At 36.6% G+C, this 17278-nt stretch overlaps 1 protein-coding gene across 1 annotated transcript; it reads left to right on the top strand.

Moving 5' to 3' along the window:
* The first annotated feature begins 4650 nt into the window (after nt 1-4650).
* LOC114463914 (tribbles homolog 2-like) lies at nt 4651-17017 on the top strand. Its single transcript, XM_028447802.1, has 4 exons — nt 4651-5267; nt 11979-12257; nt 12689-12981; nt 14307-17017. Exons 2-4 carry the CDS (start codon nt 11979-11981, stop codon nt 14809-14811), a joined length of 1077 nt encoding a protein of 358 aa, XP_028303603.1. The 5' UTR covers nt 4651-5267; the 3' UTR covers nt 14812-17017.
* The last annotated feature ends 261 nt before the right edge of the window (nt 17018-17278 follow it).

Here is a 17278-nt window from a genome sequence, read left to right on the forward strand (position 1 = left end):
GACATGTTAAAGGTGCTGCTGTGGCCTGCGGTTGATCTTCAGGTTAGTAGGACATCTGTGTGCTGAGCTCCTGTTGAGGTCAATGTGGGTTTAACCCACAGCAGAGGCAGATGTGACCAATATAAACATGACCAAAGAACCAAAAGTCCAAACAGAACCTCTCCAACTAAAGTTCTTTGTAGGCTTTGTTTTGTGTGCACGGTCAGTGGAATCTACGCATTAGTTTATGTTCTGTCTTAAGTCATTTAATGATAACTTTGTTTAGCTCTTTACTTGTTGAGTTGGTTTAGATTTTTGCTGAATTTACAATTTTATCAACTTTTTCTAAGTTATCAACAGTTGAAACAATGGCTGTGTTCAAAATGTCACATTCTGAACTTTACACTACAAACTCAATGAGTACTATCTACCAAAAATTAAACCCTGGCATTTTCTATCCAGACCAGTCCACTACATTATCAGCGACACCACATAGAAGCCGTTATTAAAGCTGCAGTTTGTAGAATCCTCTCTCCGCTCCGTTTTGTAACCGAAACCGAAACTGTTTTGTGAACGCTCTTCGAAACTTTTTTCTGAATAGAGATTAGTGACAAATGTATGGACTTCATCTTGTGTCATTGGAGATTTTTGTGGTGTTTTAGAGACATGAATGTACTTTGTAGTTACTGTCATGAGCAGCGGCTGCTGCCGTCAGCTCGTCTCCGCCAAAGAGCACACAGAGGCTGCTGGGACGACCGTGGCCCAGTGGTAGAGTGGGTCGTCCTATAACCGAAAGGTTGGGGGTTTGAATCCTGTTCTCGACAAGTCATTATTGTTGTGTCCTTGGGCAAGGGACTTTACCCACATTGCCTAGTATATGAATATGGTGAATGAGTGAGTGTTGATGGTGGTCAGAGGGGCTGATGGCGCACTATGGCAGCCTCGCCTCTATCAGTCTGCCCCAGGGCAGCTGTGGCTACAACAGTACCTTACCACCACTGTGTTTGGAGTGAAAGAATAATGCACATCAATGCATTATTATTATTATCTCGGCTGCTTGTCGCTCAGCGCAGAGTGACAACCATCACTCTACATTCAGACTGCAAAATTAATTCACCTTGAATAGGTTCTCTTAGGTTTACACTCAATTTATCCCGTCTGTTCTCACTCTCCCTCTGACACCAGTGTGTGTGTGCGGCGGACCCCGCACAGTCAGGGGGGTCCATGAGGACGCAAAGCGGTCTGTTCCTCCTCAGTGTTTGCAACTTTAAACAGTTGCTTCTCACACCTCAGTCTGCCTTTTTCCGCTTTAATTGCTGTGTAACTGTTGTGTCTAATGCTGCGATGGAGACTTCTGCTTGGAGGTCCAATAGCACACTTTTGCTACGTAGAAATGGTAACTGAACCCACCTGACTTCAGTCGAGCAGCCAATTGTAACACCAAAAACAGCTCATGGAGCACGTGTTTGTAGAAAGATCTCTTTTTGCCACTTTTGGACCATCTTTGGCCACGTGTTCCCACGTCTGCCTTCCCTCGCTCGTCAATAAAAACATAGTGGACCGCAAAGGACCCATTTTGGGTCGACTGCCCATCGGGATGATTCTCGGTATGCCAATGGTGTCTTCTATATAGTTTAAGTATGGTTAGGAGAATTAGAATGGTGACCGTTCCCAATGAAGTATACTTCCAAGTTTCCCAAGATGCATTTGGGACCAACAACAGAAACCTGAAGCACACTGAGACTAAATATCTCTGAAAGTTCTGAAAACATTTTAAGTAAGAAAGTGACCAAGTAGAATATCAACATGTGCTCATTTGATTCATAAAACTCCCGGGAACACTTTTAACATTTCAGAGACCCTCCATTGTGCGACTGACAAAACATACGGTTAACTTCAAAACAAGAGCCCTATTTACAAAAATGTTAAAAAAAAAAAACTAAAGGAAGACAAGAAGAGATGCTTTTGTTTTGAAAAGGGAATGTTTGATTTTTAGCTTGAAGCTGGTCCCAGGACCATTTTACATTCCGCTCACAATGCATCATGGGACGATTGAGTATGACTAGTGTGCACACTTAAAAAATGTCCCTATACATCCGGGTATTTCTCGCATACTCAATCTTTCCATACTATCTAATGTGAACGCAATTCATACTCATTTTGACTTCTTACTTAGTATAAGTAGGACGTTAGTATGCAAATTCCCACACAGTCAATGTCTTTTCTCTTCATCCGTTCCAATTACATCCCTGATTAACTAATCTTGAATATCAGGATTAGCCTAGTTAAATCCCAGTTTCGTGAAATAGAGTAACCTTGTTGGAAGAAAGAATTCTTTGAGAATTTTGGCATAAACTTTTCTAGGTTTTGGTCCAGAAATTTCAAACAAAGCTAGAATCTTAAAAAATAATTTATTTGCATATTAGTTGAATTAATGAATATATCAATTATATTTGTGTAAAGGTTTTACAATTACTAAAAAAAAAAAAGAATACAGAAACACTCTTAAAATAGAATGACTATTTATATGGCTGACTTGGTTTATTGTGTTTCAAAATAATGGATTTTATTGGTATTTTTCTTTTTTTTTAAAGTTGGTTTTGTTTCTGTATTGTTCTGCTAATCAGAGAGGACGAGGAAGTATTGACTTGATTGATCAGGTTAAGGACTAAACGTGAGTTGAAATGTGGGACAAACTTGGAGCAGCAGATGTACGTGAGTTTTTGTGCCACAGTCTAAACACAGATTAAGGTCAAAGGTGACTGAAGTTGTGCAGATCACCTGTTAGAATGAGTTCAAACGAAGAGCAGTCTGTCACTGGAGGAGGAAATCCTTCTGTCTGCTTTAGCTGATGGCAGCAAACTGGGCCAGTGTTGTTTTATTTTACCATATACTTCAGACTCAGAGGTGGGCAACCGTTACAAAAATGTGATTGTCTGAGCCACATCATCAATATTAATGTTAGCATTTAGAATAAAGAACGATCTTGATCAGCAATGAAGGAAATAAAAATTGTTTTTTTTGTTTTTCTGTCATTCATTGATTTTTTTTAATTCCTTTAGCGTATTTTTGCTGTAATCGTATATATTTATTGTCACATTTTGTGTGTTTTTGTGTATTTTTCACTTATTTACTTGTAGTGTTGTGTTTATGGAGTAATTTGTTGTATTTTTTGTCAATTTGTGATTCTTTTTGTTTATTATTGTTGTTCTTCAGTGTATTTTTTTTCCATACGTTTTAGTGATTTTGTGTTTTTTTTGTGTATGTTTCCATCCTTTTATGTGTTTTTGTTAGAGGTGCACATTTTGGTTTGCAATAAAGACCCATTTCAACATTGTCGTGCATTAATTTGCACTTCCACGTAAAACCGATATAGTAAACTTATGTATGCCTGTGACATTATCCAAGCAATAAATGCAAATATCCATCCCTGCAGAATCTTCACTTCAAAACATTTAGACTTTGTGAACATTTTTCATGTAATTAAGGGCATTTTTGGGTGATTATTTGTGAGAAATTGCAGGATTTCAGAAATGTTGGGGAGTTATTTTGACAATTTGCGAGTGCAATCATGTTATATAGACACGAGAATTCACATAAACTACACAAATATTGTAGAGTTTAATTTATTTTATGATTTTGGAAGTGACTGAGATATCTACAACTGAATTATTTAGTAAATTGCACAACAGTGTTGGGTAAGTTACTCTAAAGTTGTAACTTTATATTACTAGTTAGTGGTATAACAATGTAATATATTTGTATTACAATATTACTGTTTTTTTTTAAAATGTAACTACTTTTAGTTACTTTTGGTCCACAACACTAATGATATCACACTGATAGTGTTCCAATAACATCGGTCTAAGTTTATTTTCAAACACTTCTGCTGTTTCTAGGAGCAGAAAGCTCTTTTTTGTTCCCCATAAGTTATATTTAACTATAATGATCATCTTTTTTTCCTCAAATAATTGCAAACAGTGAGAAAACAAAGCAAGTTAAATTAAATATGCGGGTAACTTGAATTACTTTAATTGTAACTAGTAATATATGACCACTTTTCACTTTTGTAATGAGTTACACTACTGAGTCTGTTTATGAATATATATTTCTTTACTTTGTATTCCAGAAAAACAGTTTGCACAGAAGCATTTTCATATTTATCAGTGGTGTTACACTCCTTATAATGAAAGTGTTACTAATTAAAGATCCTTATTTTTATTTAGTTTTGCCTCTTTTTATTTAATCATATTTGGGGTGTTATACGAATAAATGTATCTTGTGTTTAGCAAAGTTCTTGTTTCATATATCAGATATTAAAACCCCTCAATATCAGGTTCTATCTAGAACTGAATGACTTGTTAATTTACACAGTGATTCGTCATTTTTATTTTCTCGTTTGGACCGATTTCAGATGCCTCAAAGGGTCGGATTTGGTCCCCGGGCCTTGAGTTTGACACACATTGATTCATATCATTATATTTCCTTCAATTTGTGTTCTTTAAATGAATTGAATAAATTAACAAAACAAAAACCTGATGCATTTAATGTAAACAAATAAATAAAGGATCAACGCGCGCTGACAAGCACGTGGCGGAGAGGAAGTCCACCTACGTCACGCCTCCTGTTGGTTTCTGACGAACGACTCGTGCGGGATTGCAACATAGTAGCCCCGCCCCGCCGGATGACGACACCGCGCTGAGGAAGAACGAAACCAAACAAACCCAGAGTCCGTCCCGAGTCCTCCTAGTCCGGCACCGAGTCCCGAACCGAGCCGAACAAAGCCGAGCTCAGCCGAACCGGACCAAAACACACCGGACCGGGTCTCCTCGCGCGCGCACAAACGGAGGCTTTTGATTGGAGGAAAGCGGCGCTCGGGACGGACACAGGAACTCTTTGTTCGCTTCCCACTCTGGATACTTTGTTTCCTTCTTTCCTCAAAGTTTACTCACTTTTTCAGTTTTTAATTCATCATATCGACTTAAACTGCGACTTGAATTGACACCAAAGAGGAAACCGGTCAGCAGCTGACTGACTGACGACACATTGCGCAACATCGTACAATTAAGAAAGCAGACAAAGACGTCACCAGACCCCAGTGTCTCCAGTGTTTCCAGTGTCTCCAGTGATCCACGACTGAGCTTTTTATTTATTTTTTATTTTTTTAAAGACTGCGCACGAACAACTTTAATGTATTTTTTAACTTCTGCTGCTCACCAACGGTAGAGAAACCAGCACGTCCACCAGACCTGACCACAGACTTCCACTGGTTTCCAGTTTATCTGAAGGTAACAAGTTACAACTATTAATAACAATTATTAATAACTTCAGCTTGTAATAATCACTCATCATTTACATCTGATTGTTTACTAAGCTTTAGAAAATAGAACCAACATGTGAAAAGACTGCATTAGCTCTAAATAAACGTTGCCTAACACACACACACACACACACACGCACACACACACACACACACACACACACACACACACACACACACACACACACACACACACACACACACACACACACAGATTCAGTCTTGATCTTTTATCAAATATAACATAATATGTGATATTTACAGTGTGTGTGTGATTTGCTTTAAATGTTTTATTTTGTTACCTACCAAAATAAAATTTAGCATGGTATGGTTTTAATTTAAACAGGCACAATTTAACATTGACCAAACATACCAGATTATAGCTAAAATGCTAATTTCCACCTGTAATCCCTGGGCAGGTTTATGTTACAGGAATTGATTTTAAATGTAGATGAGCATGTGACCATGGATTTATACATTTTAACGTTATAATTAACACATTTATTTAAATAAGTTTGAAACATGATCACATTTTTCCACCAATCCTTTCTCCAGGTGAAATGACGTCGTTACTGATCATGAGTGCAAGATGAATTTTCTAGAAGCTTGTTTTAGTTGAATGAGCAAATGCTTTAAATGTAGTACATGCAATAATCTCTGTTGCTTCTAACTAAACCATGTGTCAAACTCAAGGCCCGGGGGCCAAATCCGGCCCATTAGAGCATCCAAATTTGGTCCAAAGCAGAAAATAAAAATAACAGTAAAAATATGAAACATTGTATGAATTAACAACTCATTCAGTTGTAGATAAGTGTCTGATTATTAAAGGTTTTTAATATATATGATACATGAATTAGGAAAATTGGGCAAGGAAAGACACGGTATATTTATTTGTGTAGTGCATATTTCATGCACAAGTCAATTCAGTGGCTTTAAATGATCAAAACGTGCAACAGAAAACATTCAACAGCTTAAAAACCAAAAAGAGCATTTAGATCAGCAGTAAAAACATTTAAAATCAGCAGTAATACCACAAATGTGAGTCAATACAAAGAATAAAAACACTAAACGTGTGCCAACTCTGTTTCTGCAATGCAGTGTAAAATATATATTGCAAATAAAGTTGCTCAAATCGAAAGAGAAAGCAAAATGTAACTGTAAACAATGAACGTGCACTACTCCTCGTATTAGTCATCACTGCAGATTCTAAAGTGGCGTCTTTAGATAGAATCAGCAAAAGGTTAAAACATCGGTTCAATATTGAAGCTATTGACTAATATCGTTTATTTGGTGATAACTAGCCTAGAATCGGCGCATTTAATCTTTCAGGCTTTAGTTATAGATATTTCAGTCTCTGCAAATACACAAATTCAATTAAACTCCACATTATTATTATTATTTGCGGTGCTCACAGTATTTTCATGCTTATTTTACGTGATGAATCTCAAATGGTTGAAAGAACTCTCAATCTTTCCAAATTGTTACAATTTTCAACAAATTTACCAACGTTTAAATAAAAGTTGGTCAGAAAATCAAAGAAATTCAAATAAGGATTACTTATTGCCTGGATATTATCAGTGCCGTACATACATTTATACATTATTTATACACAGAAGTGAAAACTAGGGCACGTTGATGATGACGTTTCCCTTTTTCTTGTTTATTATCTTGATTTAAAACTGTTCCACTTTTTGGCCCCTGAAGTAAAATGAGTTTATCAGCCCTGAACTAAATTAAACTAATTCTTATATCACCTGCCTGTGATGTATATTTGTGTGTCATGTGACTGATGTAGGTTTTATTGCACTGAATATAACTTATTTTTGTACTTTGTTTTTTAATCTATGATTTATTTCAATTTGTCAAATAGGAAGTCACACAAATACAGAAATCACAAATAATATACGGACCCAAAATGAAACAACAGCAAATAATAAGAAATATAAATAAGTCAGCCTAGAATAACAAAATAAAAAAACAATAAACAATAGCATATAAGACAAAACAAACCATGATGTCAAACAGCTGCTTGTAAACATGGATCATTGCATAAACAAAGCATGTTTTTTTTTTAGTTTATTATATTTATATAAACTGGAACAGAACTGGAGCCATATTATCACTTACATATTTTATCACTGATACAACTTTTTCACTTCCTATTCGATACCGATATTGCAACCTTTGGTATTGGCCGATACCAATATCGATACGATACGATATCTGCATGAATCAATCAGACTTTTATAACTTATTTTGTAGAGTGGAATCACAATGTTAGATATAGGTAGGTAGGTAGGTATGAGAAAATAGGTATATTCAATAGGTATGAGACAAAACTGACCCATTTATTAATAACCAGACGTTTTAACCTTAAACATTAGGATATTCTACAATGGAATCAAATTAATAAATAAAAAATAACCTCAATAAATCCAAAAAAACAATATATACCATATTATATTGGAGACTATAGATACAGGACGATATAATCTTGCACTTTTTTTTGTTTTTCTGCTAATGTCAGATCGATATTAATATCAATACCGGATCGGGACACCCATAGTCAGAATATAAATGATGATTATGATGGTGGATGGAAAAAGGAAAAACCCTGCACATTTATTAACGAATCTTGAAAAATTACATAATGTTGTTTTACCACTGTTTGCTTCAAGTTCATTTGACTTATTAAGTCTTCAGCCTCACTCATTAGTTTCCTCCTCAGTCACAGCTGAATGTTTTAAATGAAGTTAGAATGAAATCATGTGACACCACGGAAACAGCAACACTCAATGCTACATTTAAGCAAATGGAATTTCAATAAAGTATCCAAAATTAAAATAGCTTATACACTATAGAAGAAGTCTAACTTTACTGTTACCCCCAATTTACACCGCATCTGAAACCACAACGCAGCCGATACGTTTCCACCTCATCCACATCTATTTTTGCCAGATGCCTGAGCATGTGCAGGACAGGAGGTAGTGCATAGACTCAGAATAACATTTCTGGATTTTTTTCAAAATAAAATAATCCGTGTTCAAGGCGGATCGTAATTCCATCCATTGATCGAGGTTACCCCTGGTAGAGGAAAACACTGACCTTCCGGGTCCTCCAGCGGCCCCATTTCAGGCTCTATCCGAAAACCGAGCACATATTCAGACTCAGGGAAATAAAAAATGTCCGCTGATACCACATTTTTGACAAAATGAACACTTTTTTTTTTGGCCCGAAAATTGTGCTTTTCGCCTCTAGCGGGGCGCAATATGGACTCTACCCAAACACCAAGCACATATTCAGGCACGTTGGGATCAGACATTTCCATTGATACCACGTTTAGCCCAATCCGAGCACTTTTAAAATCGTATTTCATAAAGATGTCCCGGTACAACTTTTTCATTTCCGATATGATACCGATATCAGCATGAATCATACATACTTTTCTCTCTCTCTCTTTCTCTCTTTTTTAATCAAAAATAATAATGACTTATTTTGTAGTGTGGATTGTTAGAAAAGGCTTGATCAAGTGATGTTACTCAGCAACAGAAGGCATGAGAAAAACTGACCCATTTATAAATAAACAATTGGTTACATACATTTTTAACCTTCAACATAATATCTACAGTATTCTACAAATGAATAAAATAAATAAAAAAAAAAAATTGGAAAATCCGGAAATTTGAATCCAATATTTGTTTCCAGGCTAATATCGGACCGATATCGATATCGGATCAGGACACCACTAGTATTTCATATATAAATATTGCATTTATCCATGGTTGAATCACATACATATAGAGCGATTACACGGGAATTAACGGGATCTTCTGAGTCCGTGCTGCAACAGATACGCAGAAAAACCGTAGGCGGTGGGAATTATCGGTCTGCAGATTGCGCTGCAGTTACGCAGCAAAGCAGTTTCGGAGTAAATCGCATCCAGTGGAAATCCAGGGTTCGAGTTCTTCAATCATTGCAATTATTGAGCTGCTTCTAAAAATATATATATTATAGTAGCTTATATAACGATGCCTTTAGAATCATAGTACATACATTTATTAGTGCCAGTCAAGTTATAATGTTTGTCAGTAATAATGTTCCAACTTTTTATGTTTAAATTTATGCTGAGGTCATCCAAGTCAAAAAATGAGTTGATTCAGGTCTAGTTGAGACTACACTAGGTGCATATAAATATTCCTCCTGTTATTGGAAGCATTGGTGGCAATGCTTGTATGTGTTTGTTTTAACTATACGTGCAATGTGAATATTTTGTATTTATTGTTGTTTGTACATTTTTTTATATGGAGCAAATATTCATTCCTATACGTATGTGCAAGTTTAGTCACAGGATAACATGATTATTATTCCAACCGTAACACACTTTTAAATAGATTTTAAACAGGATTACAGGCAGAAATCCACATATTTGTCAAACTTTGTAGTCATCGAATCTCCAGTGAAAAATGCGTGATGTCCAAAAAAATGCTCGTGTGGCATTTTGGTATCCTGTTTGGGCCCAATTTTCAATAAAGGGAGAAAAACCCTGGCCTTTTCTGTTTCTGAACATGAATTCCATTTTTCCGTCTGATTTTCTTGGATGATGTGTTTGGGAACTACTCAAGTGGTGATAAAAGCACTCCATAAAATAACATAAATAGGTAGTAATAGTTATTTATGTCATTGTGGATTTTTAGTTATTTATGTGGAGTTTTTTTTCTCCCTTTTTTCTCTCTAAATGGAATAAACAAACTATAACGACACTGGTGCAGATGATGTCATATAGAATGGGAATAGCTTCTGAATAATCGTCTGTATGTAACAATCAGGATTTTTAGTCAACTAAATACTAAATAAACAGTGGGTGGGATTTTATTAAATATTTTATTCAAAGTCTATACAAGTGCTTTTATATATTAACCCCACAATCATACTACTTGTGGGAGTAAACTATATCTGTAGCCACAGCTGCTCAACCATATTCTGCTGCCTTTTTTATGCTGATTGTAAACTGCGTGTATGTGACTCACTGAGTGTTTCACAAAGTCACTGCAGTCACTTTTTACACTCACACACGCACGCACACGCGCACACACACACACGGTGTGAGTCTGTTGACTGTATTTAAAGCTGTTTAAACTCTAAACTGTTGTGCTGTGATGCAATGATATGAAAGATGAGGCGCCTGCTGTCAGTTTACAGGAAGTTGCATCAGGAAGCCTATAGACACACGGCCAGTGAGTCACATGTGAGCAGCCGTGACGCGGAGCGCGCTCACACACACACACACACACACACACACACACACACGCGCGCACACAATGATGCTAGTAAAACTCCTATTACTGTACATGAAATCATCATTTAAAAACGAGAGGACTACAGGGGGCTTTTACTGCGATCATTTCAACCACGTGTCAAACTCATGGCCCGGGGGCCAAATCCGGCCTTTCAGAGCATCTGATTTGTCCCACAGGAGAGAGGGAAAATTACAAAGAAAACATGAATTACTGTGTAAATTATCAAATAATTCAGTTGTAAATTGTTGCTGAAAGAACTCTAAATTTTTCCAAAATCCTGCAATTTTTCTCAAATTATTCCACAAAATCTCCCCAAATTAAATAAAAATTGGTCAAAAAATCAAAGGACATTTAACTATCTGTCACTTATTGCTTAGATATTGTTGATGCCTTCCATACTTTGTCTAATTTATAACTGAAAGTGTAAACTTAGGAACATTAATGTTGAATTGCCTGATTTAAACCCTTTTTCACTTGTTCATTTTAACCAAAAACCAAAAAAAAAAAAAAAAAAAATCCACATTTGTTACAGTAATTACGTATATGCATTAAAAAAAATACAGGATCAAGGATAAACCAAAAAAGTCAAAAATAACAGTAGGAATAATAACAATAGTGTAAAACAAATAGTCAAGTAAAGTGATATATATTGGATACCCATAAGATTAAAAAGAAGAATAATAAAATAGCTTTTAGTGTGAATTTTTTATTGGAACTGGGAATAAATTCAATCACTCTTTATTTAGTTTTCATAAAGTTTTCGTCAATGAAAAAAGGTTCATCCACAAATATTTTTCGTCATTATCACTAAACTTGCTGCAGTTGATGTCCATACATTAGTTCAGTTATTTCTAACTTTATAGCCTTCCCTACTGAGAATTGGCTTTATATTTAACGTGAATCTCTAGTTTGTTTTTGGGTGGACTACAGAGTTCTGTCTTTCAAACATGATGTATTGTCAGTCAGTATTGTATATTTCCAAAATTACTATATACTGTAACCACTAAGGGTCCTACTTCAATCTTCTTGGGGTAAAAGAGGTTCATTTTTAGGGTTACAAAGAGGTTAATCATTTTTGGTAAATTTCCACGAGAGAGAACGTAAGCTTAAGAATTTGGGGAATATGCAAAAAAATATAAGCTTTTCGTGAGAATTATTTCTTGGAATTAAAAATTGGGAATAATTTTAGTCACTCTTTAATTTGTTTTTAGTGAGTTTTCCCCCATGAAAAAGATTCAACAAATATTTTTCATCATGGTCTTTGTCAACTAAATTAACACGGGTCACACCTGATTTGTGTTTGCACATCCTTGTCATGATATATGAAGTTTGAACTTGAAACCAAATGTAATATTTATTGACACGTTCTCGTCCAATCACAGATGAGTATGAGCGCGGCCACCCACAGCTCCCACCTGTGTCTGAAGAGGTTACTGAACGAGCCCCGAGATAATTTATTGAAATGGAAACGAGCCCGTCTGGTTCCGCCTCCTCCCTCCACCAGCCTATCGCCGTGTCTCGGCCCAACAAGCCCCACCCCCAAGGACAGCCCCAGCCAATCACCATCCAGAGTGGGATCGTACCTGCTCTACGGACGCTCTGAGAGGGAGGAGACCTTCAGAGCTGTGCACGTGCACACCAAGCAGCAGTACACGTGTCAGGTAACTCCTCACATTACACCCGTCACCACACGGAGCAACTTTTATCACCTGGAAAAAAAACAACCAATCCGATCATTCATACTGGAAAGAACAAAGTGTATTTTCTTACTTTGTTTGTGTGTTTTTAAATATCTTTCTTAGTTTTGTGATCATCTTGTGTGTTTTTGAAGTAGGCTTGTATGTTTCTGTTTTCTTTTTTTGTGTTTTTGGAGTAATTTTTGTGCATTTTCATGCTGTTTTGCTGATTTTTATGTAGTTTTTTAAGTATCTTGTGTGTTTTTAAAGTCGTTTTGTACATTTTGTTGTCTTTTTTTTTTTTTTAGTGTTTTTGGAGTTATTTTTGTGTATTTTCATTGTTGTTTTGTATATTTCTCTCTCATCGTTATGAGAGGTGAAATGAAATCATTCTTCTTCTTCTCTTGTGTTCGCAGGTGTTACCTCTGCGGTGTTACCAGGAACGATTGGCTGCCTACGCTCAGATCGGTAACCATGACAACGTTTGTGGCATACTGGACGTGGTGATCGGCGAGGAGAGCGTGTACGTCTTCTTGCCCAATCACCACGGCGACATGCACGCGTACGTGCGCAGCAGGAAGCGTCTGGGCGAGGAGGAGGCGGGTCTTCTGTTCCAGCAGATGCTGAACGCCGTGGTTCACTGTCATCACCACGGAGTCGTCCTCAGAGACCTGAAGCTGCGCCGCTTTGTCTTCATGGACAAGTTCAGGTGAGACGTGCGCACTGCAGGAGTTTATATAAGAGAACAAATAGACGAGTACAGATCAAAGCTGGGACGATAAATTGCAATAATAGAGCGTCACAAGATTTATTGCTCACCAAATAAATAGACCTGCTAATATTAGCTGTGTTTTCATTACAAAGTAAAAGCAATATTTCTTATATCCTGGCAAAGTATAATTGCGTGTTTCCATTTCGCTGCAGGAAAATGAATGATTCAAATCTCCTTTTTTTTTCTAATGTGGCAGGAATAATTTTAACAGAGGTGTAAAAAGTACTGTCATATCCTACTCAAGTAGAAGTACTGTTACTGGATGGAAATTTTACTCAAGTACAAGTAAGTCATACATAAAAAACTCGAGTACAAGTAAAACATCAGCAAAATGATGGTTCATTGTTCTATGAATCTGTGATAAACACATTTATTTATTTATTATTTTATAATAGGAATCCAGGAAGTTTATTATAATTTGCTCCATAGTATATAGTCATCTTAAATATGTACATCTTTGTTTTAATCAGAAATAAAATTGGTTAAAAGTGACCAAAAATGGTAAAAAAGGAGGTAAAATGGGATTTTAAAAACAACTGAAATTGGTTAAAAGTTGCAAATTAGAGTGGCCAAAAACACATAAAAAGTGGTATAAAAATAAAAAAAGTTAATATTGGAACAATTAAAAAGGCAATTCATGGGCATGACAATTCGTGAATGTGGTTAAATTGGCATAAATAAGCATGAAATATGGTGAAAAGAGGTTAAAAGTGATAATGGGTCAAAATATGTGACATTATGTGGAAATGGTTTAAAAGTGCTGAAAATGTCTTGAAAGTGAGAAAAATGTGCAGAAAAGGCATTAAAATGTGATGAGAAGTGGCAGTAATAGGAGTAATGTAGCAAAAATAAATTAAAAGGAGCAAAAATATGGCAAGAAAAAGTAATGATGGAAAAAAAGTTTGGTGTAGTTGCAGAAAATTAGTAAAAATAACGAAAATGTGGATAAAATTGGAAAAAAAAATTCTTAGTTTCTTGAAGGTATCTGGCTACTCCCTTCCAGTGTCTCGCAACCCCAAATGGGGTCCTGACCCCATGGTTGAGAACCCCTGATCTGTTGTATTGTATTGTGAACTCAGTCTATCAAATATAAAGATAGTTATGCTTCATAATTACATTTCCTTATTCAAATTCAGGCAGTTTTTCCTTTTGGCCCACTGAAAACCGGTTCGCGACCTACATTTGGGCCTCGACCCACCCTTTGAAAACTCAGGTTGTGAATAATAACATAAAATTGAACGTGTTACGTATTCTCTCTGCAGGACCCGTGTCGCCCTCCTCGGTCTCAACGACTGCGTCCTCCTACATGGTAACCACGACGACGACTCTTTAAGCGACAGACACGGCTGTCCGGCGTACGTGGGCCCGGAGCTGCTGACCAACGGGAACACGTGTTACTCGGGGCGTGCGGCGGACATGTGGAGCCTGGGCGTGTCTCTGTACACCATGCTGATTGGACGATACCCCTTCCAGGACACTCAGCCCGCCGCGCTGTTCGCCAAGATCCGGCGCGGGGCCTACAGTTTGCCCGAGTGGCTGTCGCCGAGGGCCAAGTGTGTGATCGGCTGCATGCTGAGGAAGTCGCCGACGGAGAGACTGACGGGGCGTGAGCTGCTGATGCACCCGTGGCTCACAAGTCCTCGAACGCATCACCATCACGCCACAAAGACGCAGCACAGCCACAGCTCGCCCGCGGCGCCCGCCAGTTTTAACCAGCACGACGACAGCGACGACCAGGTGGTGCCAACGTGGACTGAGAACAAATGAGTTCCACATATTTAAACTCTGCATTTGTGAAAGCCAAACATGTTGGAAGTCAGACAGAAAACTAGTATTTTTATTTTCCCCCCAAAAAAACGGATTTAGTCTCATCCAAGGAATTAACAGATTAATTTACAGCAAAGTGCAACGACGTCTCTTTTAAACCTTTTGTTAGAAAAAGTGCAAATTGCTTAATTACAAGTAAGAGTTTTCACTTTAAAACAAGCTCCAAATCACCTCTTTACCAGATATTCTCAGTTATCAGGTTCAATGATCAATATCATGGTCCCGTGATATTGATCATTCACACTTTAAAAAGCTTGGAAGAAATTTCTAGCATCATTAATAACCTACACTACAGGTGTGCATTTGCATGCCATGATACAATATATCCTGATACTAAACAATACGATATATATCATGATAGTATTTCATAATATCAATAGTTACAAATTTCACCTTTCAAATTACAAAGTGGTATGAAATGCAAAGTTTTTTCATTTTTTTTTTACTTACGAGAACAAGTAAATGGTAACTAACTGTAATTCAAGTACAAAATATAAAAAACAAGTGGTATGTTTATGAAACTGTCAAATTACATTTTTCAACAAAGTTTAACATTTGCTTCTACATCAAATTCTGATTCTGTTAAGTTGTTAAATCCATAAAAGTGCCCAGTATGTTTTATGAAAATAAAATGCATTCAACCTTCAAAATAAAATACATTGAGTAGTGATGTAGTTTAACAAAGTCTGATGATGTGTTCACTGACACAGTGACCGGGCGTTTACGTGCTATGCGTATTTTAGCGCAATTAAATGTTTATTTTTAGGGACGTTCCGATACAACTTTCTCACTTCCGATATCAATATTGCAGCCTTGCGTATTGGCCGATATCGATCCAATACGATATCAGCACAAATCATAGTATACACACTTTTATGACTTATTTTATAATGTTAGAAACGAATTGATCAAGTGATGTCACACAAACGGAGAACAATAGTTAGTTTATGGTGGGAACAACTGAGGGCGGGGACAAAAACAACACATCGGAGATTTTGGATGTAATCTGATAAAATCCGATATTAGTTTTTTTGTCTGATATCGGACCGATAACCAATATTGAATTGGGACACCCCTAGTTTTTTTGGTTTAAAAATATGATTTAAAAAAACGATTTGGACATTTTTTGAGTCGATACGATAATCGCACAGTGATATATCACGATACATCGCCGAATTGCGATGAAATGCGCAATCCGGATGAAACTAAAGGAGAAGTGAGGAACCAACCCGAGATAACAATCAAATTTCCTAAAATTTGCCCAATGACAAACTGAAATATGAATTTTTGGAATTTGGCCAATGATGAGAAGTGATTATTTTTTTTATTTCTCAAACTGATCAGAATCATCCTCTCCAAAATGTAACAATGAAATCTTCCGTGGTGTAAGGTCTAGTTTTAGTTAAAATTTGCAAAAATCTGTTGAGCATTCATTAACGTAATCCTGCTAACAGACAAAGTGAAGATACACGACCTCCTATTGGGAGGGAAAGACTGGACTTTCTAATGAACCTTTGATTTCCACAGGCTACAAACTGGTTCATGTGGTAAAACTCAATGGTTTTCACAAATGCAGATGTACACAAGCAGCACTTCACCCTAAATATGACCCTGGATTAACTTGACACCAATGTGCCTTTAGCTCTGTGTAGCTGGTCCGCTATTGTCACATGTTTATATGATCACACCAACAGTGATTGGCTCAGACTGTGAAGTTCTACAAAGAGCGATTGGTCAGAAAAGCATTAAAATGTAGCGGACCGCTGAGCTGTTCATGGTGTGCTCTATGCATGTTAGGCTAGAAGCTGATCTGGTCAAAACAATAGGATTCAATGACTAAGTGTTTATGATCCCCTGAGTTGAAGTGACTCAGCTTTTCTTCTCATCCTGTTTTTTTTTTTAAATTCTGGAATAAAGCTGAGTCGTGGAAAAACACATGAGAAAAACCCAAACTACAGAGTAGTTATCAATAAGTGTTTGATATCTGAATGTCTTGATATTAACATTTGCTTTGCATTTCTGGAGTTACAGTGAGAGTGATGATGGTGATGATGAAGAAAAAACTGGACAGAACACACTTGTGGTTTGTCGTGTGTTGGTTTTCACTTCCAGATAAAGAATAAATATCTTTTTTTGTAAGAAAAAACGTTGTAAAATCTTGATTTTTCTTTCTTATTTTCACCATAGCATCATCAACACATCAGCTAACTTTATTAACATGTGTAAAAATGCTCTGTTAAATACACATTCAGTTAAACTCACAGTTTTCTCACGCTTATGTCACATAATGGCATAGATTTTTAAACACACATTGTTGAAATAACTTTAATTTTTCCTCAAATTATTCCCCAAAAACTTTTATAAAAAAATACAATTTAATTCAATAAAATTTTGTTTGACATGTTGA

Source organism: Gouania willdenowi, chromosome 5 (assembly GCF_900634775.1).
Source record: "Gouania willdenowi chromosome 5, fGouWil2.1, whole genome shotgun sequence".
NCBI lineage: Eukaryota > Metazoa > Chordata > Actinopteri > Blenniiformes > Gobiesocidae > Gouania > Gouania willdenowi.

Bases quoted from the DNA above. Each gene is read 5' to 3' on its own strand.
- LOC114463914 (XM_028447802.1), top strand. From the start codon at position 11,979: ATGAGTATGAGCGCGGCCACCCACAGCTCCCACCTGTGTCTGAAGAGG. The intron at 12,258-12,688 runs GTAACTCCTCAC...TTGTGTTCGCAG, and splicing joins AGCAGCAGTACACGTGTCAG to GTGTTACCTCTGCGGTGTTA. The intron at 12,982-14,306 runs GTGAGACGTGCG...TTCTCTCTGCAG, and splicing joins GTCTTCATGGACAAGTTCAG to GACCCGTGTCGCCCTCCTCG.